Source organism: Eubalaena glacialis, chromosome 2 (genome assembly GCF_028564815.1).
Source record: "Eubalaena glacialis isolate mEubGla1 chromosome 2, mEubGla1.1.hap2.+ XY, whole genome shotgun sequence".
NCBI lineage: Eukaryota > Metazoa > Chordata > Mammalia > Artiodactyla > Balaenidae > Eubalaena > Eubalaena glacialis.
This window is the reverse complement of record NC_083717.1, coordinates 182,797,140-182,820,564: the sequence shown is the minus strand read 5'-3', so window position 1 is coordinate 182,820,564 and position 23,425 is coordinate 182,797,140. Positions and strand designations below refer to the sequence as shown.

Here is a 23,425-nt window from a genome sequence, read left to right as displayed (position 1 = left end):
CAAATCTCTCCTCATCCTGGGGTCTCAGCTCAGAAGTCATTTCCTTTAGGAAGCCTTGACCGATCCTTACTGCAAACTAGTTGTCCTTCCTCTGGGTTCCCATAGAAGTTGCTGGTTTTCTTGGTCTGAGCTCAGAGGACTGTGTTGATTATGGGTATGTTCTCAGCAAGCACCCAGCACCTAGTAGGTGCTTGGGAGGGAGCTGTCTGTAGGGTTGTTTCTTCTTTGCCTGTGTAACTGTGTCACTGAGCCATCCTTGCCAGCAAGGACCCAGTAGAGAGTCTTATGATGTGTTTTGGAACTATTCAAAACCCACAATCTGGTAGATTTTGAAAATAGCAGAAATCCTGAGAGAAATTGGGCATCAGCTTTCCATGAGAAATGAGGGAACTTCTGCTTTTCTCTCTCTCTCTCTGTCTCTCTCTCTTTTTTTAAGTTTCCTAGGAATTTGTGTAGGGGTAAAAACCACAGGATACATTTGTTATAGCACATGTTTTTATTCACTTAGCTTGGTGAGAATGAGCACAGCACCGCTTCACGTGAACGAAGGCAGAGGTGAATTTCCTAGTGCCCTGTTCACCACCAAAAAGCGTATTTTAAATAATTATTCCCTGAACATTTTTCTAAAATTAATTCTCTACTTTTAAAATCCTTTTTCCCCCTCTGTTACAAAACCTAGCAAACTGGAATTCCATACTTTTCCAACAGTGCTCTGGATCAGAATTTAGTTTTTTCTTGCTGTCTGATGGGTGTAAATGAATGAATGAAGGAATGAATGAATGACTCACGATTGTTATTGTAACTACAGGATGCTGAGGGAGCAGAGCCCTTCATTCTTTCACTGAACAGCCTCAGACTGTAGTTTCAAGCCCTTGTGTATGTGTGCAGGGTTTCTCGTCTCTTCCTTGCTATCAGATAACCGGCTTATGCTCTTGCACTCACAGTGGGCCTTTCTTGTGCTCCTTTCCACTTTTAATTTGCCGGTTTTGTCTGCTGTAGGCTGGGAGAAGGGATCATCGGAGTTGTTTAAGTTATCCAGAGTATGATATAATTAGGTCCTCTGGGGCCTTTGCTGTGAAGAGTACATAAAGCTTCTTCGTGAACTCTGACTTCTGTTTGAGCTGATCCAAGGCCCTTAAAATGCTTTCTTCTTGTGTGTCAGCTCTGCTGGCTACAGCACCAGGTACACAGCCTATGAAAGGTGAATCACTGCAGACGAGGAGCTGGTGACAGCTGGGGGTGGGGGGGTGTCTGTACTTGTTATATCCACCAAAGGGCTTACGAGGGTCCCTTGCCAGTCATCTGGGGACTGACCGTGAAGGGAGAGAGGTGAGGACAGCCACATGGGCTGGCATGAGCACTATGGCCAGGGGAAGATTTTGGTGAGACTGATTGGAGTTTTTAATACTCTGGTGGGCATGTCCTTTTCTTTTTATCAGAACTAAAACCGTGACTGATCACCACCTCAGCCTTCATAGAGAAGTGAGTCATTGTGGTGGTACACGTATTTATGTCTATGGATTAGAGCCTCTTGGGCCAAATAAAAGGCCTCAGGTGGAAAAAAAATCCATTAAAGTCTTTGAGAATTTTTCCGTTTCAAAGATTGATGAAGTTCTACACTTATTAGCGAAGAGAAGGTTTGATCATCATGGGTTGATCTGCGACACCAGACCTGATTGATTCTTAAGAGTGTGGAATCTGAATGCTCTGCAGGGACCCTTTTGTCCAGCCCATCCCACCCACCTTCAGACTAGGCGGTGGGAAGGGGGATGCCAAGCCCCCAGTCCTGAGACGCGACCATAATAATGTCACCTCAGGAAAAGCTGTTTTTAGCTATTTCTCAGGTGAGAGATATTAGGATGAAGTCACATGTTACTCCATACACGCCTGACACCCAAGGACCCGAAGTGAACCACAGCACTAGTTCTTGGACGTGAGTTTGGTTTTCTTCATCCCAGGTGTCATGGATGATGCTTTGGACCATTTTAGCACAATGTGAGTGGGTGTTGGTAAGCCTTTCAGGAAAATAATGCTTTTTCTAGCATGTCCCTTCTCCCCCAAAGAGAACAGGATATTATGAAAAGGGCAGAAAACCGTAGAGCTTCTCACCCGAAAGGCACCCTGCACGTCACCCAGGCCAGCTGCCTCCCTTTCACAGATGTGGAAACTGAGACTGGGAAACAGAGTACGGCTTGTTCTCGTCACAGGCCTCCTGGTGACCAACTCAGGTCTGGAGCTCCTGTATCCTGACTCTGTTTATTTAAGTGACTGAAACTGATAAACAGATGAAGACGCATTTGGCCTCAAGCATAATGGAAAAGACACAGTGTAAAATGATGAAATACGATTTTTTGGCCTGATTGGCAAAGCTGAGAAGGAGTAGTAAAACAGTGTTGGTCTGGGCGAGGGGAAGTGGGATTTATGGCATATTGGTTGTGAGAGAGAAAAATGGCAGAGCCTTTCTGCAGGGCAGTTTGGAAGTAGGAAAAGCTTGAAAGATGAGTTTATCCTGAAGGAGGGAGTCAGGATGTCCATAAAGAATTAGCTGTAAGATGTTCTTTGTAGCATCGTTTAGATTAAAATATTGAAAAATCAGATCTCTGGAAAGGGAGTGGTTGAATTCGTTTGTGGCCTTTGTACAAAGTAAGTATGAGACCATCAAAAATGATGTGTGTGTGGTGTCTGGGACTTGCTTTGGGGGATGCTCCAGCCAGACATTGAGAAACAAAGGCGGCGGCGGTGGGGAGGAGATGGAATAAATGTGCAAAATGCTGGTAACGTGAAGCGGGTGATGAGCATGGGGGTTCACTTTACTCTTCTCCTTCATCTGTATGAGATTTTGCAGGATGGAAAGGCAAGTTTGTGTCCATTCTTATTTCAGAGTCGATTGAGTATTTTCCTGTGGGGACTGTTCTCATCCATTGTACTTTGCTTACCACACACCCTAAAAAGCGATGCTCATGTTCATTAATTATCATGGAAAGATTTTATGATATACGTGAATGGAAAAGGGCCACAAATAGTTATGGACGGCATTCTTATTTGGTTTAAGAAAAAAACAAACCCATATGGAGAAAACAGATGGAGTGTGTACACCTTAAGTGCGTATCACTGGGTAGAGAGGGTTTTTTTTAGCTTATTTGATTTTTTTTCCCCCTGCAGCAGATGTGTATATATCACTGGTGAAATTTTACAAACAGTGGAGCTTAATTAACTATGTTGCTCTTTTGATTTAGGGAAGAGTATGGAGGAGATTAAGAAGGTGCTGCTGTTGGTGCTGGGCTGTGCTGTCCAGGTAGGGACTGGGCAGGGGGCAGAGAGGAGGGCTCTTAGGTTTGGGTTTGTGGGGATAAAACACCCCCTTCGGTGAGGTAGGAGTGAAGCTGCTTTCAGCCCAATAGGATGGAAGGTCGCAGGGTTCCTGCGAGAGACGTGACACCGTCTTAGGTGGCAACCGTTTCTAGCACCAGGGCACCTTGGGCAAGAGGCCAGGTGGGGATCCCTGGGGCCGGGTGCCATTAGCAAATTGTCCCCAGTGTAGGAACATCTAGAGCAAGGATCAGCACACAACCTGTGGGCCAAATTTGACCTGCCACCTATTTTTGTAAATAAAGTTTTAGGGGGACACAGCCATGCTGATTCCTTTACAGATGACCTGTGGCTGCTTTCACACTACACCAGCAGAGCTGAGACCCATGGCCTGCCCAGTCTAAGATTTTTTTTTTTTACCATCTGGCCCTTTACAGATGAAGTTTACCAACTGCTGCCCTAAACCAGCTGTTCTTGATCTTTACTTGTTTAAGAATCCCCTGGAGAGCTTGTCTGTGTCCCACCCCCCGGTGTTTTTAAAGACAACCCCCCCAGGTGATTGTGATATAAGTAGTCTGAGCTGCTTCTAGAGAAACCTCAGTGTGAGGGGCTGGCTGGTAGGAGGGCAGAGCACTCTTGATTATAGAAGAAAAAGCCAGGGGTGGGGTAGGTGTCTCTTTTTGAAACTATTTCTGTGGCTCTGGCAGCCCCAGGTTGCCCTTGTAAAACTTTCATTAACACTTGTAACCCTCCACAGTGTGAGAGGAAAGAGGAATTTATCGAAAGAATCAAACAGCTGGACATTGAGACACAGGCCGGGATCGTGGCCCATATACAGGAGGTAGGTGGGGAGCTTTGTGGGGCTTAGCCGTGGACCGTTGCTCCCATGGCACCCAGCAGGCAGGCCCTCTCCCCCAGTGAAAATTCTTAAGAGCACATCACCCATTAATGATTTCGCTAATTTTAGGTTTCAGACAAATTGATTTGATTTGGAAAGGTAGCTGTCAGCAAGCTAAAATAAAGTGGCGGCTAAAATGAAAAAATTTTTTTTAAAAAACCTCAATCAAGTCTTCTTTTGCCTCTTCTTCTTGCCTAATATGGACTCAGACTATTTTTAAGAGCTGTCAAGTGGTTTAGGCTCAGAATTTGATTTACAGTCCCTGAAAATGTATTCTGGCAAATGTCACCTTGCTTCAAATGGTTGATCCTTATAGAGAGAGATTCACTGCTTCTGTCAGTGACATGGCAGAGAAACCACTGCCACCCCTTGGGAAGTTAAAACCCAGCGAGTCCCAGAAGGGCTGTATCCGGAGACTCGGCCCCCTGGGTGGGGTCAGGAGGGCTCTGCACTAAGGGCAGCCCCTCCGCCGTTGACTTTGGCAGAGGTGGTATCAACGGAAGGGGTAGTTTCCCTGGAAACCAAGCACCCACCTGAGAGTCCCCTGACCTCCACCCCACCCTCCTCCAAAAGAAGCCTTGTACGTTTTAATTATCTTAGGAGGTATGGTTCAGCCTTCCATCTAATTGGACAGATGAGATAAATGCATGAAAAAGACATGAGCAGGAGCACGTAGGAGCAGGTGTGTAACTGGCAGAGGCAGCTGAACACAGAGCTCCCCACGCCGGCTTCCGCAGCCGCCTAGGGCACTGTGGGTTGCAGACTCTGAGTCAGGATTTGAAGCAGGAGACGGATGCAGCTTATGGCAGGTAGAGGGTCCAGCAAAGCCCGTCAGTATTGTAGGAAATATTCTCAGCCATTCGTGTCAGTGACCTGTTAGCCTAAGAACCATTCTGCCTTTTAACTTTCCTCGTGTGTCTGTGTGTTTTGAAAATGTATCTGGGGACTAGGTCCTCGAGACTAGCTAGGTCTTTGCTACTCACTGTCTCCCCTCCCCTGTTCTGCCAGCAGGATATTTTTTTTTTTTAAAAAGCATGCACCCAAAAAAGAAGCCCTGCGAGATTATCAAGTTTGGTGACTGGCTATGGAAACAGGACTTCAGAATTAGTTGGGTGCTTCTTAAACATTCAGGTGCCCAGGCCCCACGGGAGACCCATTGAGTCAGAACTGGGAGGAGGAGCATAAGCCTTTCATTACAAGCTCCTTGAGTTACTGGTGTGCAGCTGTGGTTGCACCTCTGAACCCCCTTTCCAGAGGCCTTTCCTAAACACTGGTATGGAGCAGGCCTGGAACCCGGCCTCTCAATCCCAGTTCCGGGCCTTTAGGGTGCCCTGTACAATGGGGTGAGATTTCTCCTAATTCTCGGAGATTTACTGAATCCCAGCTTTCCTTCGTGAGGGAGGAGAGGTAAGAAAGCAGGTGTTTTTTGAGAAGCTGAAGGGCCCTGTCTTTGTTTCTTTGTTTTTAAACTATTCTGTCTCTCCATTTACTGCTCTGAAAAACTTAAGAACTTTTTGGTGTGCCTCTCTGGTTTCTTTTCGTTTTCCCCTGTTGAGGCTTGAGTGTGCTAATACTCACCTTCCCAAACTGGAAGTATGGGGACTCGAAATTGATCTTCTGCCTCCTCTGGCTGGTCTGGGGGTGTCGGGTTGAGAAGGTCAGGTCGGCAGAGTCGTTGAAGAGGCTGCCCAGTGGAGACATAGCTACGGGCCTCCGCTCACATCTGATGGAAAGGGAAGATCCAGGAGGTCTTCTGTGGCCTGTGGGGATGAGATACAGGCTTACCTGAAAATTGTTTTAGACGATGAAATATTTCCCAAAAAGTAATGTAAGATTGTTATGTACCCAACATTCCAACATAAGATTTTTAACATTTGCCATATTCGCATTAGATTCTATCTTTTTTTAACATACAGTCCCTCTTTGTAAATCCTGGCATCCCTAGGACTTACGTTCTTTGTGTTGTAAATTGATGCTTCAGTAAGAATATCTGAGGACAGTATATTTTTAGGGAAATACTATATTATAAGGAGAGCTCTCTGGTATTAAAAACAATCCGTGTCCTCTTGGAGCCGGTGTTGAGACTGACTTAACACCCTGCCTGACTTGTGCTAGGGAACTTGGCTGAGGGGCATCTGCACTCGCTTGAGAAGCCCCCTGCTCTCCACAGAAAATCTGTCAATGACGTCAGGGGACCGAGTCAGCTGTGACCCCACCCCCTGGCTGCGGGGTCGGGGAGCTCCCGGAACCCCCGGCCGTGCCCTGCCCACCTCTGCAGCGCCTGACCTGTGCCCGCAGGTGACCCACAACCAGGAGAATGTGTTCGACCTGCAGTGGTTGGAGCTCCCGGACGTGGCCCCGGAGGAGCTGGAGGCCCTGTCGAGGAACATGGTCTTTCACCTCAGGCGGCTCATCGACGAGAGGGACGAGTGCACGGAGGTGCGTCTGCGCATGGGTGGTGGGCTGGCAGGTCCGGGAGGGACGCCTGGGCCCTGGCCACGCAGCCACCCTCCTCGTCCTGACTCTTCGTCTCAAGCCTGCTGCCCCCTGGTCCTGTCTCTCTGGTTTCTGGGGTGGGGGGGGCGGGAGCCGGGCACTTTCCCTGCAGCCCGCGGTCACCTCCGAGAGCCCCGTGGGAAGGTAGTTGTTCATCGAACGTGGAGCTCAGAGACCCTCCTCGTTCACATGCTCCTTTTTACATCCCGTTACTCCTGCTTCCTCCTGGTTTCTCAGTCTGGGCCGACGCCTCTCACTTTCTTCCTGTCCGCTGACCACTGTGCCCCAAGTTCGGGTGCAAGCGCTCCTTCCCTTCCCCCGCCCGCCCCGCTGCAGCTGATCGTGGACCTCACCCAGGAGCGGGACTACCTGCAGGCCCAGCACCCGCCCAGCCCCCTCAAGTCCTCCAGCGCCGAGTCCACCCCGAGCCCCACCAGCAGCCTCTCCAGCGAGGACAAGCAGCACCTGGCCGTGGAGCTGGCAGACACCAAGGCCAGGCTGCGCCGCGTCAGGCAGGAGCTGTGAGTCCTCCGGTCAGCTGGGCTGTTTGTTCTGCTCTTGCGCTGTGTGTCACAGACACCCGTTTCTAGCACGTGTGGTGCAGCGAGCAGGAGAGCTCTGACTCGGGCCCTATAGCGTCAGCTGGGCTCCACTCTGAGCGCCAGCGGCGACCCTCCCCGGGCCTGCACGACCCTCCCCGGGCCTGCGTGAGGAACCTCCCCGGGCCTGCGCGAACCTCCCCGGGCCTGCGCGAGGAACCTCCCCGGGCCTGCGCGACCCTCCCCGGGCCTGCGCAAGGAACCTCCCCGGGCTTGTTCTACCAGGTCTCTAGGGCTCCTGCCGGTCCACGCTCAGGTCATCTGCGCTTAGATGACCACCCACTGGTATGGTTTTGGGCTGGAGGGAGGATGTGGCTCGCCCCCGTCTGGTGAGCCGGCCCCGTTGCCTGCAGCTGGTGAATATGCCACTTTGCCCATCGCCTCGGGAGCTGCCCGCCTCCACCTCGTCACCAGTGGGCCCTGCTGCCTGCCTGGCAGTGAAGTGGTGCCGCTGCAACGGGGGTCTCCTTACCTCTCTGTACCCCCAGAGGGAAACCCACTGCCCAATGGATGCAGTTTGAGGGTGGGCATTGAAAAGTTAAAAATGGAAAAGACTTTGAGTCAGGAACATTTCCACAAGCCCCACATGCCAGTTCCCCTCCTCATCCCCAGAAACGCAGTTCCCTTTCCTTTTCCTGTTGGGGGCTTGCAGGGTGGCGGGCCGCTCCACTGCTTGCCGAGTAGGCCCGCTCACCACACTCGCTCCGAATCGCCCCCAGGGAGGAGAAGACAGAGCAGCTTGTGGACGCCAAGCATGAGGTAGATCAGCTGGTGCTGGAGCTGCAGAAAGTCAAGCAGGAGGTGAGCAGGAAGGCCTGTCTGTGTGTCTGCGTGTGTCGAGGGGACGGGGTGGCTGGGACTCCCCGGCAACTGTGGCCCAGGGGTTCGGGAATGCAACGGTGGGAGCTTCCAGCAAAGGCTTCTGTTTCCTTCCCGCTCAGAGTAACACTGCCCGAGGGCCGGTTGTCCTGAGAACGGCTGAGAGGGTGACTGTTTCTTAGTGACAGCGCGCGGAGACCCCACGCGGTGGCCTGCACGTGGAGCCCCTCGGCCACCGAGATGTCCTGGAAACGCTGCGCTTCAGAGACTTGGCCCTCTCTTCCCTCCCCAGAGGGGTGCCCTAAGCTAGGCTCCCCTGTCTTTGCCTGTCTCCCAGAATATCCAGCTGGCGGCTGACGCCCGGTCTGCCCGTGCCTATCGCGATGAGCTCGATTCCCTGAGGGAGAAGGCGAACCGTGTGGAGAGGCTGGAGATGGAGCTGGTGCGCTGCCGGGAGAAGCTGCACGACGTGGACTTCTACAAGGCCCGCATGGAGGTACGCGCCCAGCCTCCGGGTAGATGCAGGGGAGGGTGTCGGGGCTGAAGGGGGCACAGAGACCAGGATCCAGGTGGGGTCACTGATGCTTTGCTCACCAATCCTGACTGCCTCGCATCAGCTGCAGGTTCCTGGACACTCTTTTCTGAGAAATGAGGTATTTTGCCCCCGTTGCCAATCTTGGGGTTTGGAGATGGTTTTAACGAGCGGGGTGAGATCAGGATGTCAGGACGTACTGAGTGGCCTGTTTGACGGTAAGAAATAATCCCCAAGTCTCTTCTCGCCACCTAGGTGGCTTTTGAAGGGGTTGAACGCAGGTCGCGGGGGCCCTGTGTTGCCCTCTCCGTGCTCAAGGCCTCCTGCCGAGCTGCTGGCAGGCGTGCATGGGGACGGCTGTTTGGCCCTGACATGCTCCCCCGCTGTAGACGGGTCCTGGGGCCCCTGGGCTGGGCGGAGGTGGGATGGGGCAGGCTGTGCTCCAGGGCCCGTTAGTTCCTCAGACCTACTTAAGGAGTGTTTGTTCCCTGAGGAATGTTAGTGGCACATTGGAGTCGGTGCATTGTCCTTGCAAACCACCTGCAGACGTGCCATCCGCCCTGCTTAGCCAGAGGCTTCGTGTGGACCTAGAGCCGTGAGGGCAGGGCCTGGGTCCTACCTGACTACGCGGGGAAGAAGCATGAGTTTTTGTCTCTTCTGGAACAAGACAGTGTCAGGTGTGACGGGCAGTAGGGCAGAGAGAGGAGCACGGTCGTGCTCTCGAGCCGGCTCATGGCTGTGGACAGCCATCATGCAGGGGCGCTCCTCTGCATACGGGGGGGTGACAGGCAGCGCAGGTGCCCTCACCCGGAGCCTGTCCAGTCTCACCGCTGAGAAACAGCTGCATGTCACAGAAGGAAGAATGCATTAGTGCCACGTGGGAGGAAAGTTAAAGGACGGGGATTCAGGGCGAGGGCGAGGTTAATTTTGGTTAGAATAATATGGAACACAAATTTCCATGTTTTGTTTTTAAACTTCTGGTGGCTTTCATGTGGGTCCTAGTCTAGTTTACATAAGGATTAAAACAGCAAGGAGAGGAAAGCGGCGTAGGCACCCCTAGGTACAGTGGGACTATGTGGGGTGGATGCACGGGGTGGTCCTTGACTTGCTTTTGCAAAGCATGGTCGCACCTCACTGCTGTCAGGGCACGGGGGTTGCTGTCCAGAGGGCCACGTGGGAGGAGGACAAAGACAGAAAGATTGCCTGGGAGATTCTTGTTGTCCCATGTTGTGTTATGGTCTGAAATTCCCAACACTGAGGACAGGTGCATTGGTGCCGTGTGCGTCCTGGGTAAAGATAAGGTGGGCCTGTCTCCGCTCTTCTCTGGGATTTATAGCTTCCTGGTCTGTGCTGGCTCTGGAAGAAACAGTAGTCTGAGAGGCAGAGACATAGCAGGGCACGGTCCTAGCTGCCACACCAACTTGGTGGGTGTTGGGCAAGTCTTGTCCCCATCTGTGAAAGGAGGAGTGGCCTGGGCATCTCTGAGACCCTTGTGCCCTGGCGTCTCGTGACACAGGAGCACGTTTCCAATGAGCTTACGCTAGCAAGCCCTTCTCCACAGAGATGGGGGCCCCTGGAACCAATCCATGCAGTGATTGCTGGGTTGTTGGCAAGGCAGTCAGGAGCTGGGTTAATGGTCAGTCCTGGGGTGCGGTGCACGCACACATCACATTCTTATGATATCCCCCCGCAGTGCCCAGGTTCAGGAGGGGAGATGGGCTATGGTTTGGTCTGCCCTGCCCATCCGGCTGGGCCTGGGGAATGGGGCCCCAGCTTGACTTCCGCCCTGGCCAAGCCCCTCTGACCCGAGGCAGGGTCGCTCACCTGCACTCTGGGGTTCCAACAGCTCTCCCCACAGAGTGCAGTTCATGAAGTCAGAAACTACATCTCTGTCATCTTCAGCAGGGGGAGGTGCTGAAGATACATTTGTTGATTTGAGTCCCATCCTTAGGATCCTCAAGATGCTCTCACCTTTAGTTGTTATTTTTCACCTTTAATTAAAAAGAAAATCAAACCCTTCCCACTCTCCCCCGACCCTCTCGAGCTACCCCGGTCCCTCTCCGAGCCTGTTTGAAAGGAGAGAACACCAGCTGTGCCCTTCGTTGCCTCACCTTCTAACCCACTCCTCCGGGTCTGCCTCTACCTCTGCTCGCCTGAAACCATGCTTGAGAATCAGGGTCCACGACTCCTGTGCCAGTCCAGTGGGCACTTCCCAGCCTCCCTCGCCCACCCTCTCTGTGGGCTCAGACACCACCACCCTCCACCCCTCACTCACCTGGCTTTCCTGAGTCCCGAACTTCATCTTCTTGGGCCCATGCGGGTGGTGGTCACCTTGCTCTGCTTCTACCATCTGGCCTTTCTCCATGATGTCTTCTCTGCCTTCTGCCTATTCTTTAGCTGGCACGTACAGACTAACAGGTCCCAAATCTTCATCCCTGGGCTGGGCTTCTCCCGCACTCCAGACCTCAGTCTGTCTTAAGGTCAGCGTGTCCAAATCCAGTGTCTCTCCCTCCTTCCAACCCGCCCATACTGTCTCTAGTCTGGACTCACCATCCACCGAGGCAGGTACTCAAGCCAGAGCCGGCTCGGCCTTGATTCTTCTTTCTCCTCCACCTCCTCCTGCAGCCCCAGGTGCTCTCCATCCTCCAGAACCCATTTCCCCACCTCCCAGCCTGTCCCTGGCCGAGGCGGATGTTTGGAGAGTGAGTCCCAGTGCCCGGCCGGCCTTCTGCATTGTTGCTTGTTCACATTATTCCAGTGCCTGCGCAGGAATAACATTATCTTTATTCCAGAATGCCCTCCACAAGCATCTGAGTTGGCCATTCTGCCCCCACCTCTTCTCGTTCACATCCACCTGGGCTGCTGCCAGAGTGACCTTTCTAAGAGTTCCTCAGGCACCTCCCCGTTGCTCTTGGGATAAAGTCCACACTCCACTCCTTCTTCTGACACCCACTCTGGTCCCTGTGGAACTCTCTGCTCCGGCCAAACCGAGTCCCCTTCAGGTCCGCTGGTGCCCCCTGAGGCCCCTCGTCACAGCGCATCTCCCAGGCACAGGGAGGGCCGGTGAGGGGTGGGCAGGCCAAGCTCTGCGGGCTGCATCCCCAGCCCCGCCCCCCATTCCTTGAGGCCCCTTCTTACCCCCAGGCAGACTCATCGCATGGTGTCGTAATGATGCATCCCCTGTTTCCCACCCACACCGGGAGCTCCTTGAAGACTGGATCTGTGCCTTCCTGACCTTGAGTCTGAGTCCTTGGTGCCCACATTGTCCAGCTCAGAGATGGCCAAACTACCATCGGTCCCGGGGCGGTGTCCGACCCACCATCAGCTCTTATAAGTAAAATGTTATTGGAACACAGCTACGCCTGCTCATTCACACAGCCCATGGCTGCCTTTGTACTGTGCCTGCAGAGCTGAGTAGTCGTGACAGACTTAGGACCCGAGAAGCCAGAAATATTTATTCTCTGGCCCTTTACAGACCCATGATCTGGCCCACAGTAGGTGCAGTGAGGTTTTAAATGAGCAGCAATAACTGTGTGTTTATGCAGCGTTTTCCACACACCAGGAACTAACTGTGTTAAGCTCAAACCGTATCACCACATTTAAGCCTCCTGGTGGCCTGGTGAGGTTGAGCAGCCAGCGTTAGGTCCTCTCATTTTTTCAGATAACGAAACTGAGAATAAATTAATAACTTGCCCAACAGCGCAGTCGGTGAAGAGGGGGACCAAGGTGGCGTTGAAATGCCTCTCTCCACCTCTGGGACCCCAGCCTTGCCGAGGAAGGAGGAAATAAAAGGGGTGGGGTCACGCAGACAAAAAGGTGGTGCAGGGGAGGGGAGCCGGGGGAGAGGGTGATGGCGGCCACTGCCTCAGACGCCATGGGGGGTAGAGGGACGCCCGGCCTCTGGCAGTTCATGTCAGCACCTGGACATCACATTGTAAGCCGAGAATGTTGAAATGCAGGGAACTAAGGTCACCTTGAGCAGGGAGACTCTGTTCCCACTTGGGTCTCTGTGTTTCCTAATGACTTCTAAGGAGTTTTGATAAAATTCGGTAGAAGAAGAAGTTAGAGCAGGACAGACCTGATGCTTGGTTTATGGTTCAGTCCACCACGCTCCTCGAATCAGAAATTTAAAAGCAGGCTGGTCCTCTGTGAAGCTTAAGGGGCTGCAGCGGAACCAGGCGGAGGTTAGCGAGGGGCTTGGGTGCTGTGGTCCCAAGTGCAGGGGGCAGGAGCCTGTTGTTTCTTTGGTTCTGTCCCACCTCCTGGAGTTTGGTGCTTTTGTTAGCCTGTCGCTTGGTGATGCTCAGTGAGTGCTGCCCTGAACAGTGTCTCACGGGGGCCTGACAAGATGGTGATAACGGCAGCCGACCTGCTTACTGGGCCTCGGGCCCCGTGCACGGACTACTTCACGTGCGTTATCGCCTCTGATCCCCACCTCAGCCCTGTTTTCGTGCCCAGCAGAGGACGACGGATCGGTGGTTGAGAGACATGCGTTTGCTTCAGGCCCCACGGCTCGTAGCGCACGTGGCGGGCCTGGGACTGGAGCCATCGGCCCACTTTCCCAGTCACTGCTCCTGGTCATCACGTAGACGAGCAGGGGCAGCTCTCGAGCCATTTGGGGACCAGCCGTCAGGCCTGGCCTGTGATTTCCTAAACGTGGCCCCTCAGCTGATTGCCGGGCTGGGTCAGGCCTTTAAATAGCCACCTGATTCAGTTGGGGTCAGGTCCTCAGCGGCGGGCTGGCCTCAGGCAGCTGCCCAGAGGCAAGGAGGCAAGCATCTCCCTGGGGACCGAGCCCTGGGCTTGCTGCCGGACCTGGGGCTCACTTTCTTGCGGATCTGGCTTCTCACTTCTGAGGCAGTGAGGGGTGCAAGGCTGGTTATTTCTGTTGCCTAATATATGGGGAAGTTGATACCACCAGAAAATTGAGATGTTTTTGAATAGTACTGATAGTTAGAAGTCATCCTACCCAGTGCTATATTCTGCTCCTGGTCACCTTTGTCTGTCCCTGCCTGTTGGAAATCTCTGAGGCCTTCAAGGCCCACCTCGCATGCCACCTGTACTTCCCCCTCATGGCATGATTCAGCTGACAGGTGTTCACTGAACACTTCGTGAGGCCCACAAGAGAAGTGGAATAGTCCTACCCCCGGGAGTTTACAGTCTGGGGGAGAAGGACAGGCCAGCTCACCGTTGCCTCACAGCATACCCAGGGTGCTCTGGGAGCCCAAGTACCTGACTCAGCAGGTGGGACAGAGAGAATCTGCCACCACTTCTCAGAGGGGCCAACTCAGGCTGGGCTTTGGAGGTTGAATAGGAGTTGGTCGTGAGGATGAAGGGGGTGGCCTGTGCTGTGGGAGCTCAGGGCTGGGAGTGCTGGTGTGTAGACCTGTTGGAATGCCAGGTGAGAACAGTGGGGACGGGACAGTGGCCAGAGGGGGGGGTACCAGGTCTTCTTCCTGCTTGAAACCCCTCTGTTTGCTGTGGCTCACACTGTTATCGATAGTCTGGGCCTCTTATCCACACGAGCCCCTTGAGGATGGGCTGCAGGCAGCTTGAGGGCGGCGGAGAGAACACAGGTCTGGGACTCTCTGGCCCAGGTTCGAGTCACAGCTTCACCGCTTGCTGGCTTTGTGACTTTGGGCTTATTCCTTAAGTTGCCCAAATCAGCCTCTTCCTCCGTAGGAAGGCACTGTTCCTACCTCCCCCAAGAACCATTGTGAAGAGTGAGTGGGGCAGGGACAGCCACACAGCGGACGTCATCTCCAGCAGAGAGAGGGCTCCAGGGAATTTAGAATTTCAATGATTATACCTTTTACGGCTGCCGGGCTTTGATCAGAACTATGTCCGCTGACCGGAAGGCTTGCAGTTTTCCCTTTACCAAGTATCTTGGATTCTGGCCTTTGCAGGGCGAATGAACGGGTGGTGGATAAGCAGAGCTCCCAGCCCAGCTCCCAGCTGTTAGAACCCAAAAGCGGGGCAAGCCTTAGAACACTGCCCACCAGGAGAAACGGACACGTTCCCCTGTGTGCACGTTCACCAGCTGAAGGCATTCAGGGGAATCTCAGTCCCCCGGAGATGCTGAGTGGTGCTGGAAGGACTCTGGGGAGAGGAGAAACCGAGAAGCCCCTTAACCGGTGGGGGAGGGGAGCAGAGATGAGGTGAAAGATCTGAATCACTTGTGTGTGCTGGGCTGCATGCACGGGACCACGAGTTCCTCGGACCCCTTGCCTGTGAGGGACCCTGCAAGGGAACAGCCATCATATTCTACACCCAGCACGTGCCCAGCACACAGGAGGCCTAGGGACTTATTTATGAGGTTCACAGTCTTAAAGACTCCCTGTTTCCAGGACATCGCTGAGAACTGTTGTTTTTCCAAGAGTATGTGTGTAAAATGTTCAAATACGAGCTGTGCATTGAACGAAAGCTTGTCTGAATAGCTGTTTTTCCCCAACACCCTGATCAGTGGAATGAATGTTGAATTGAGAGGACTAGACTCAGTCCTTGAACCTGGGACAGACTCTTAGCCCCACCCCTTCCTTGTTAAGGAAATGGAGGCTCAGCGAGGTCCCGGATCTGTCAGTGGAGTCCACTTGTCCGACCAGACCAGGTTATAGATGTCACATGCCTTTGCACTGTGACCGGCATAGGAAAAGTTACCTTCCCGGATTTAAATATTTTCTTTCAGTCGAGAAAGTCCATTTGGCCTGACCCAGTGAAAAAGGTGGAGGTGCTCCAAAGTGGAGACAGAACTCTCACAGCAGCAGCCTTATCCCTGGATTGTTTGTTTGGGTTCAGAGGTCTGGAGGAGCTCTGGTCTCAGAGCCCTGTCGTCCTGAACCAGGTGCCTTTATCTGATGGTGCTCATGTCTGTTTTTGCTGCCCAGGAGCTGAGAGAAGATAATATCATTTTAATTGAAACCAAGGCCATGCTGGAGGAACAGCTGACTGCCGCTCGAGCCCGGGGCGATAAAGTGCACGAGCTGGAGAAAGAGAACCTGCAGCTGAAATCAAAGCTTCACGACCTGGAATTGGTATTGCAGGCTGTTGTCGCTCAAATCTGTCTAAACAGATTGGGGAGGTTTCGGGTTTGTGCTGAGCCCCTCTCTGGCTTTTCCGTCACTGGGTTTGGTGCCACCGCCGACACAGTAACTCGCTGACTGCAGAGAGTAGCTCGCTCAGCTCAGCGGGCTCGGGTGGGCACCATGAACGCCTACAGACGGATAGGACGGTACCTCTGGGTTGCTTTTCTGTACAGATGAGCTAACGTGTGTGTCTTCTGCAAGAAGGGTCTCTGCTGGCTTTTATGGTGTGGGCTGAGCTGTGATTTTTGAGTTTCTTTATAGGCTTCTCAAGGCATGTTAGGTGCCATAGAGCCTCGAAGCCACCTGTCACCATGGTACATGCTCTAAAGCCCTGGGCCGTAAGTCACTTTGTTCAGACAGCATTCAGTTAGAGACCTCAGCTCTCTTATCACCTCCGTTGCCAGTCAAGGTATCTTTCAGTGGCTGTAACTCTCACAGCTGGGCCCTGTGTTGAACTCATTTCTGTGCAGGGAAGTGAGCAGGTGCCTGGGGTCCATTCATCCTCGGGGAATGAGGGTGGATGCACGGGGGCCGGGGCCTGTCCGGAGGGGCCCCCCGGCCACGATCTCACTCCGTCCTTCTTCCTGCACTAGGACCGGGACACGGATAAGAAGCGAATAGAGGAGCTGCTGGAAGAAAACATGGTCCTCGAGATTGCCCAGAAGCAGAGCATGAATGAATCCGCCCACCTCGGCTGGGAGCTGGAGCAGCTGTCCAAGAATGCAGACCTGTCCGACGGTAGGTAGCGCCCGGTGCCTGGGAGCCAGCCTGGCTGAGGCCGCTTCCTCATCCAAGGAGCGGAGCCCTCAGCTCTAAATCTTCCATGTCAGGCCATCCATTCACCCCAAGTAAGTAGGATTTCCTTCAAGTGCCATTTGGAACTGTTTCATTACCCTTCTCCCCAAGGAGAACATGAGGGGTCTGGCAGCCTTGATGTCAGGACATGAAACACAAATCAACTGTTGCCAGGTTTCCCATTTCCCATATGGACGGTCCCAGGGGCTTCCAGATTACAGCACGCTGACACCAGAGGACATCATAGGCCTGTCTGTGGATGGTTGAAAGCTCTGGATGGCAGGAGACGTCCCCAGTGGTCACTGATCCCCACTAGAAATGTACCTTGGGCATTATTTCCTCCATTCATTTGCATAATTGGGCAAGACGGATGCAGTCTGTTCTCTGTCTCTCTGGGTGGGAGCTGCTAAGAGGCTGCTTCTCACAGGACCCAGGCCTCTTCTTTTCCCTCCTATGCTTGCACCGCTGCCCCTGCGCAGACGGATGGGGTGTCGGCCAGGGGAAAGTGGGTGGGGCAGCAGTCAGCACCGCAGCAGGAAGCTTCGGCGCCCAGCAAACAATAAGCCAGTTCCTGTGTTCAGAAATAGCACACGTGCCCCTGATAGTGCGAGTTATTGTTTACTTAGAGCTGGACAGAGCGAGGTAGGGCTTTTGGCTGGTTTGGGGGCTGCTTCTTCAGTTCTGATAAACACCCCCTCAAATAATGGCAAGGTCGTTGAATGTAGCTGGAAACCTCTTCGAGGGGTCCCATCAGTTCCAAGCAAAAAATCAGCTTATTAAACTGCTCATCTGTGAGGGAAGTTAGTCGTATCTGTGCTTCGGTGCCCGCACACTGTGCTGGGGGCTGAGGGTGGGATCACCCTGATTCCCGGCTCTGGGAGGAGTACAGGCCCATCGGGGAGGACCACTGCCCCCTGGCGGAGCAGAGAAGTGGTGCAGGCCTCCTGGGACAGTCCCAGACCAAATGAGAGTATTTCTGTTAGAAACCAGGGTGACCTGTGGGGTCAGAAAGCCTCACCCCTTTAGATGACTACTCAGTATAGTTCGTGGGCCCTTTCAGGTCAGTGAGCATGATTTATTCTTGGTGTTCCCAACTCTTGGTACTTAGCTGGGAGCTAATGAGCATTGACTTGAATGAAGGCATGATGCAGGCAGAGCCTGAATATACTTTTGCATGTGTGGTGTGCTGCCTTCTTGATTCAGAAAGACCTGGCTTAAAGTCTTGGCTCCTCCACTGGAGGTTAGCTGGGTGACCTCTCTTAGACCTCAGTTTCCTTATCTGCAAAATGGGGGTAATGAAGCTGCCTCATAGGAGGAGACAGTGAAACATGATGCCATGCCTGGCCCACGGCCAACAATAAGGGACAGCTGTTCTTATTGCCACGGTGTTATTGAAATACATCCCATCACTCTGGTTGCTTGGGGTGCTAATGAGCATAGCACTCAGTAGTAAACTGTTGTGTCATAGTAATAGTCTTTGAAGCACTGGCTTTTATGGAAGAAGAAAGGAGGCTTGTGGTCAGTGCGGTTGTTTAACTTGTAGGACCTTAGGAATTAGTCCCCATGAGTACAGAGTTTCAGTTTGGGATGATGAAAAAGTCTGGAGGTGGATAGTGGTGATGGTTGCACAACAATGGGAATATATCTAATGCCACAGAACTGTACACTTTAAAATGGTAAATTTTATGTTAAATATATTTCATCCCAATTAGAAAATGTTCTTTTTTCATGAATGCTGCCAAGGTACTGTCCCAGTGATCCCAGGCTGAGAATTAGCTGAGTTTTAGTTGAGGTTTGTTTCATTTGTAGCGTAGTTTCATACGTTGCAAGCATGTGTGCTTATGTGCATCAGCGCTGGGCCTGGGTCAGAGCCACGGACACTCCGTCCACCTCCACTGCTTCACTGCCTGTTGTTGCTTGGGGTCTTGAGGACGTTCAGGCTTGTTGGGTCTGAACTGCTGTCCTCAGTGGAAGATGAGAACTCAAAGAGGGTGGCACATGCCTTTTAGTCCTTACGATCACCCAGAGGATCTGAACACACACAGTTGTTTCTAGCTTGATGTGCTCACTATGGAAGCCATTGTCCTGTATGTACCCCTGCCCCTGGGGTGATGAGTAAGAAGCAGGTCGGCGCGCAGCCCTCTTAGCAGTGTCATAAGGCTCCCAGAGCTGAGTCCGTGGCACTGATGGGACAGGCGGGGACGGAACAACACCAACCCCTTCTTTCAAGGACTTTCATACACGTTCCTTTCTCCTCCTGAAAAAGCCCCATGACTCACCTAAAGTCATGCACCTGCTGGTGGCAGGAAGAAGCTAAGAACTCCCATTCCTGACTCTCAGGTCTATGCCCCCTTCTCCATTTGTAATCGAGCTCTTTGAAAGAAAGCAGAGTAGATAATCTCCCTTTTTCTATCTTTAGCTTATATTTTCATCGCACTTAGAATTTTTAAAGTAATTTACATATACTGTCTCATTTTTTGTCAATGTAATTGTGAAATTACAAAATGAAATCTCTGTCCAAAGGACCTTAGCCAGGGATGGCAAGTACTGGGCATACGTGTCCACAGAGCCTTCTGCCACCAGTGGCAGACATAACTAGTCGATTATCGTGCCCCTCCTGCTGAGCCACCCAGACTCCCACTACTCTCAGAGCTGGCACAGAAAATGTCACCTATTTGCCATCTCTATTAGGCTCTAAGACCCTTGAGTTGTACGGTCGGTCAACTTGGTTAGCAGCTTGGTAAAAAACAGTTCCCAGCAGTTAACACAGTCTTAAACTTTTGCATTGGTTTCTTCACTGTAATCTGCTTTCCTCTTAAGCTCTGGGCCCAGCTGAGCCAGCAGAGGGACCGAAACTGCCTGAGGGACTTTCAGGCACTAACAGCGACGGCAGCCTATGAAATGGGGGGCACCCAGCCGACCTATGGGAGCCCTTCCCAGGCCCCTCAAACCTAGGGCATGGGGGCCCGATGGCCCCAGCTCATGGCCGGAAGCAGAGGCTCCTGGATCCTGGGCCTGACTCAACTTTGTGCTTCAGCCTCCAGGAAGTCGTTTGTGTTTGAGCTGAACGAGTGCGCCTCTAGCCGCATCCTGAAGCTGGAGAAGGAGAACCAGAGCCTCCAGAGCACCATCCAGGGGTTGCGGGACGCGTCCCTGGCGCTGGAGGAGAGCAGCCTCAAGTGCGGGGAGCTGGAGAAGGAGAATCACCAGCTCAACAAGAAGGTAACCTGGCCCAGGGGGGTGGACACCCCTCCCCCAGCCCGGTCTGCCCTATAGAGACTAGTCGGTGGCCAGGCAGGGCAGTCAGGTGTCGGTGAGGATGCACCGCTGGGAGAAAAGCAGAAGCCAGTGCAGCTGCAGTTAATTATACAATACTAGAAGAACAAGAGCAATTGTGAGAGGAGTCAAGAGGCAGCGTGGCTTGTGCCTGCACTGCCTTGAGGGTATGTCTCGGACAGTACTTGACCTCTGTGTGCCTCCTTGTCTTCATCTGTGAAATGGGGTTAGTGGGCTTCCCACCTCATACGTGTTGCGTGGACTCTGTGAGCTAGTGTGTGTAAGGAGTCTGGCACGCGGTAAGGGCTCAGTGAAAAGAAACCAGTGGACCATGAAAAAGCATAGGATGGGTCATAGGGGAGAGGAGGCAATGATGTAAGACATACCTACGTGTGTGGGGAGTAGGGACCATTGATGGGCATTTTAGGGCACTGCTGGTGGTAAAACAGGATCAGTGCTCACCTCCTTCCTCTCAGTTTATGAGATGGGGAAGAAGAGATGGCGGAACTGTATTTGCCTTTCAGGACAGCTGCTGGGTCTTCCCAGGAGCACAGGAGAACCCAGACATCTGGGAGAACAGGCAGAGGCTTACAGACCAGTCTTCCTTCTACAGTTAGGAGGACCCCCCCCCCATTTGCACTGGGGATTCAGTCTCAGGTGCAGGAAGGGGCCGTTGAGAGGCTAGGGATCGCCTCCAAGTCTTGGTCACTCCAGGTCAGAGGGCCTCAGAACACCTAGGCCACATTGCGATGGCACAGTTGCATCGTGGGCTCCGAGCACACCAGCTGCCAGAGTCCAGCTGAGGAAGAGGACACAAGCCCCGTTGCTTGCTGACCGCCATGCAGGCCTGGTGCTTTCGGGTGTCCCACCTGCCCGTGAGTCCTGCCAGCATCATTTACTGCTGTACAGGCAGTGGGAGGGACGCGGGCTGCAGGGAGAGACCTGGGCTCCGCTGGTCCTGGCTGTGCCGGTCCCTTATCTCTGTGTGAGGCTTGGGACAGCCCCTCCTTCTGTGAACTGGTCTCTGGAGCCCCCTCTTGGGACCTCCCAGGCTTGATTACTCGCTCTTCGTGTCCCTTTGAAGCATTGTGTGCCTTGCAGCATTTCAGCCGACAAGCATTTTGTCCTGTCTTCGTAGGACAATAGAAAACCCCACCCCATCTCATGCCATGTCTCTCAGTGTAGTACAACATGGGGAAGGCAGCTAGACAGTTTAGGTTTTTTAGATTCACATGGCCCTAGCACAGGAAATGTCTTTATAAGTGGCAGTTCGACCTTGGCCAAGATAAAAAAGAATCAGCCTTTAGAAAGATGAGAACCGTTGACTCCGTGGGTCCTCACGGGTCTGCTGCAGAAAGCCCGCAATGTAATAGCGCTGGCCCAGCTCCCAGCAGCCCTCTGAGATGACGGCTCACGCTTTTCCCCGCCCTCGTGGTTCACTCTGGCCCCTCCTCTGCACAAACAGGATGGCAGTGGGTGCTGCCTGCCCGGCATTACTCCTCAGCCCCCTGTCTCTCGGTCCCCACCCTCCTGCTTCCTCTTGGGGTCAGTTCCCTGGTGGGACACCAGCCCTCTCCTGCCATGGTCCTTAGGAGGCATGTCTTGGCATAGAATCCCTGGTAGGAGGGAGGTGCCACAGTTCCCAGGCCCGTCCTGTGTCTGGGACCGGGATCCCTGGGAGGCGGCCCTCTGCCCGCCAGAGCGCCTCTCCCCATCCTGCTCAGCCTGCCTGCGGCCTGACCAAACCTGTCCCGGCCCAGCAGGCTTGGTTTTGCTCTCTCCCCCCAGAGCCCAGCACTGACGGTGCCCCCTAACATTGGATGGGTGGACACCTCAGCCCCAGCTGGAGGGCTCACTGGACCCTAATCCAGCTCAGCTCACCCCAGTTTCCTTTCTCCAGCCTCAGCCATCCCACCCTCCTCGACTCCTCCCCACGTGGCCTGTCTGGGCCCCAGCTGACACTCCTCAGTCAATCAGTGAACCCCCAGGTCCTGCTGGTGCCAGCCTGGCTCTTCCACACCCCAAGCATAGCCCAGGCTGCGAGCTTGCTTAGGTCTGAAATGTCTGTGGAAACCCTAGTTCCCTGAAGTTAATATCCTCCCCTCTAACCCGCAAAACTTCCGTGGACCTTAGAGAAGCTGCCTCCTTCCTGAGACTGTGAATCTGCATTGATGTCCTAAGAGTTTATTCCTTAAGCCAAGAAGTTAAGAACCCTTATTTTCAGGGGAAGGGGGCAGCCCTTTGGGGGCCTGTTACTAGAAGGAAAGAGCAGCCTGGGGCTGAGAGGCAGGCCCCCTGGCACTCACATGCTCTGGGACCCGGAGTGGCACCTGCAGCCCAAGCCAGGTGCTTCAGGAAGGAAGGACGGGAAACCTCTCAGGGCTGGAAGGCCTGCAGCCAGCCCATATCTCAGCCCAGCGAGTTCACCCCAGGGGCACCGAGGTCCTTCAGGGATGGGCTCTGGTTCCATGGCAAAAAGAACCAGAAAAGGAGAGAGATGGCGTGGGTGTGGGACCTGGGGAGATCACATCTTTAGAGCAGAAGCAACAGCAACGAGAAATGCGAAGGTTGGAATAATGTTCCTTTCTCTGGGAGAGAAGGGGCAGCAGGGATAGGCTATTAACAGTAAGGCTGGGGGTAAGCCAGCAGGCCCCCCTGACTGGGAGTGAGGGCTGGGGGGCCGGCCACGGGGGTGTGTCCCAGCTCTGCCCCGTCCTCACTGTGAGGCCTCGGGCGAGTCGCTGAGCCCCTCTGGGCCCAGTGTCCTCCTGAGTACTTGGTTAATAATAGCAACTGCTCGTTGCCTTTATTCTTCAAGGCCGTTGTCTCAGGTGTAGGCTCTACCATCGGAGGTGATCCCTGGTGCCCTGCCGAGTCCCAGGCCTTGTGCCGGGAAGGGGGGCAGAGATATGGAAGGATTAGAAATACGTTCTTGCTTTTGAGAACCACTCAGATGTTTGCGTGTTTTCCTGTCGACCCCAGCTGGGTGGGGCTTCCCAGTCCTGGCGTCCCCGGGTTGGGGCAGGGGGTTGAGGTGCTGACAACATGATATGACAGTAGGAGTATGAGCTCGGCCCAGCTCTCCCCGCTGGTAGGGGAAGAAGCTTGCCTGCTGCTTCCTCCTGTGAGGGTTTGAGAGCTCCCAGATCTGTGAGCCAGGAAGGCAGGGTGCCCCTCACCCAAGGACAAGTACGCAGAGTCTGCTTTAGAGCAGCGATCCTTCCGGGAGCTTTGGAAACCTCTCCGCGCAAGGCCCCGGCCCAGATGGCCTGAACTGCAGCAGGCTCAGACCTGCTGCTCCCGGGGGTTGTTGGGCATCTCGGGGTTGTGCCCCGAGGTCCAAGATCTTTCAAAGCTTCGAGAACCATCTGGTCTTTGCAATCTACTTTTTCAGAACAGCCATCCCAAACCAGCACATCAGGACCTTTTAGGACCATGTCAAAATGCAGACCGGCTGGTCAGGAGCTCTGTAGGTGGCCGGGCCCAGAGCTCTCATGGGGAGGGGCAGCGAACATTGCTGCACCCGTCGCCTGCTAGGCGTGTGCCGAGCACGACACAGTGACAGAAGCTCTCAAGGATGCTCGCTGCTGGTCCTGCGTCAGTTACAGAAACTTGCTCG

General features: G+C 53.5%; 1 protein-coding gene across 5 annotated transcripts in view; it reads left to right on the top strand.

The window, feature by feature from the left end:
* Positions 1-23,425, top strand: part of CCDC88C (coiled-coil domain containing 88C) — a 123,705-nt gene that overhangs the window by 60,538 nt on the left and 39,742 nt on the right. For all 5 annotated transcript variants that reach the window (XM_061181172.1, XM_061181173.1, XM_061181176.1 and 2 more), the window contains 9 exons: positions 3,237-3,295; positions 4,067-4,150; positions 6,506-6,646; positions 7,040-7,224; positions 8,022-8,103; positions 8,459-8,617; positions 15,538-15,684; positions 16,329-16,473; positions 19,568-19,752. In XM_061181172.1, coding sequence (XP_061037155.1) covers positions 3,237-3,295; positions 4,067-4,150; positions 6,506-6,646; positions 7,040-7,224; positions 8,022-8,103; positions 8,459-8,617; positions 15,538-15,684; positions 16,329-16,473; positions 19,568-19,752 — 1,187 coding nt within the window. The remainder of the gene's footprint in view (positions 1-3,236; positions 3,296-4,066; positions 4,151-6,505; positions 6,647-7,039; positions 7,225-8,021; positions 8,104-8,458; positions 8,618-15,537; positions 15,685-16,328; positions 16,474-19,567; positions 19,753-23,425) is intronic.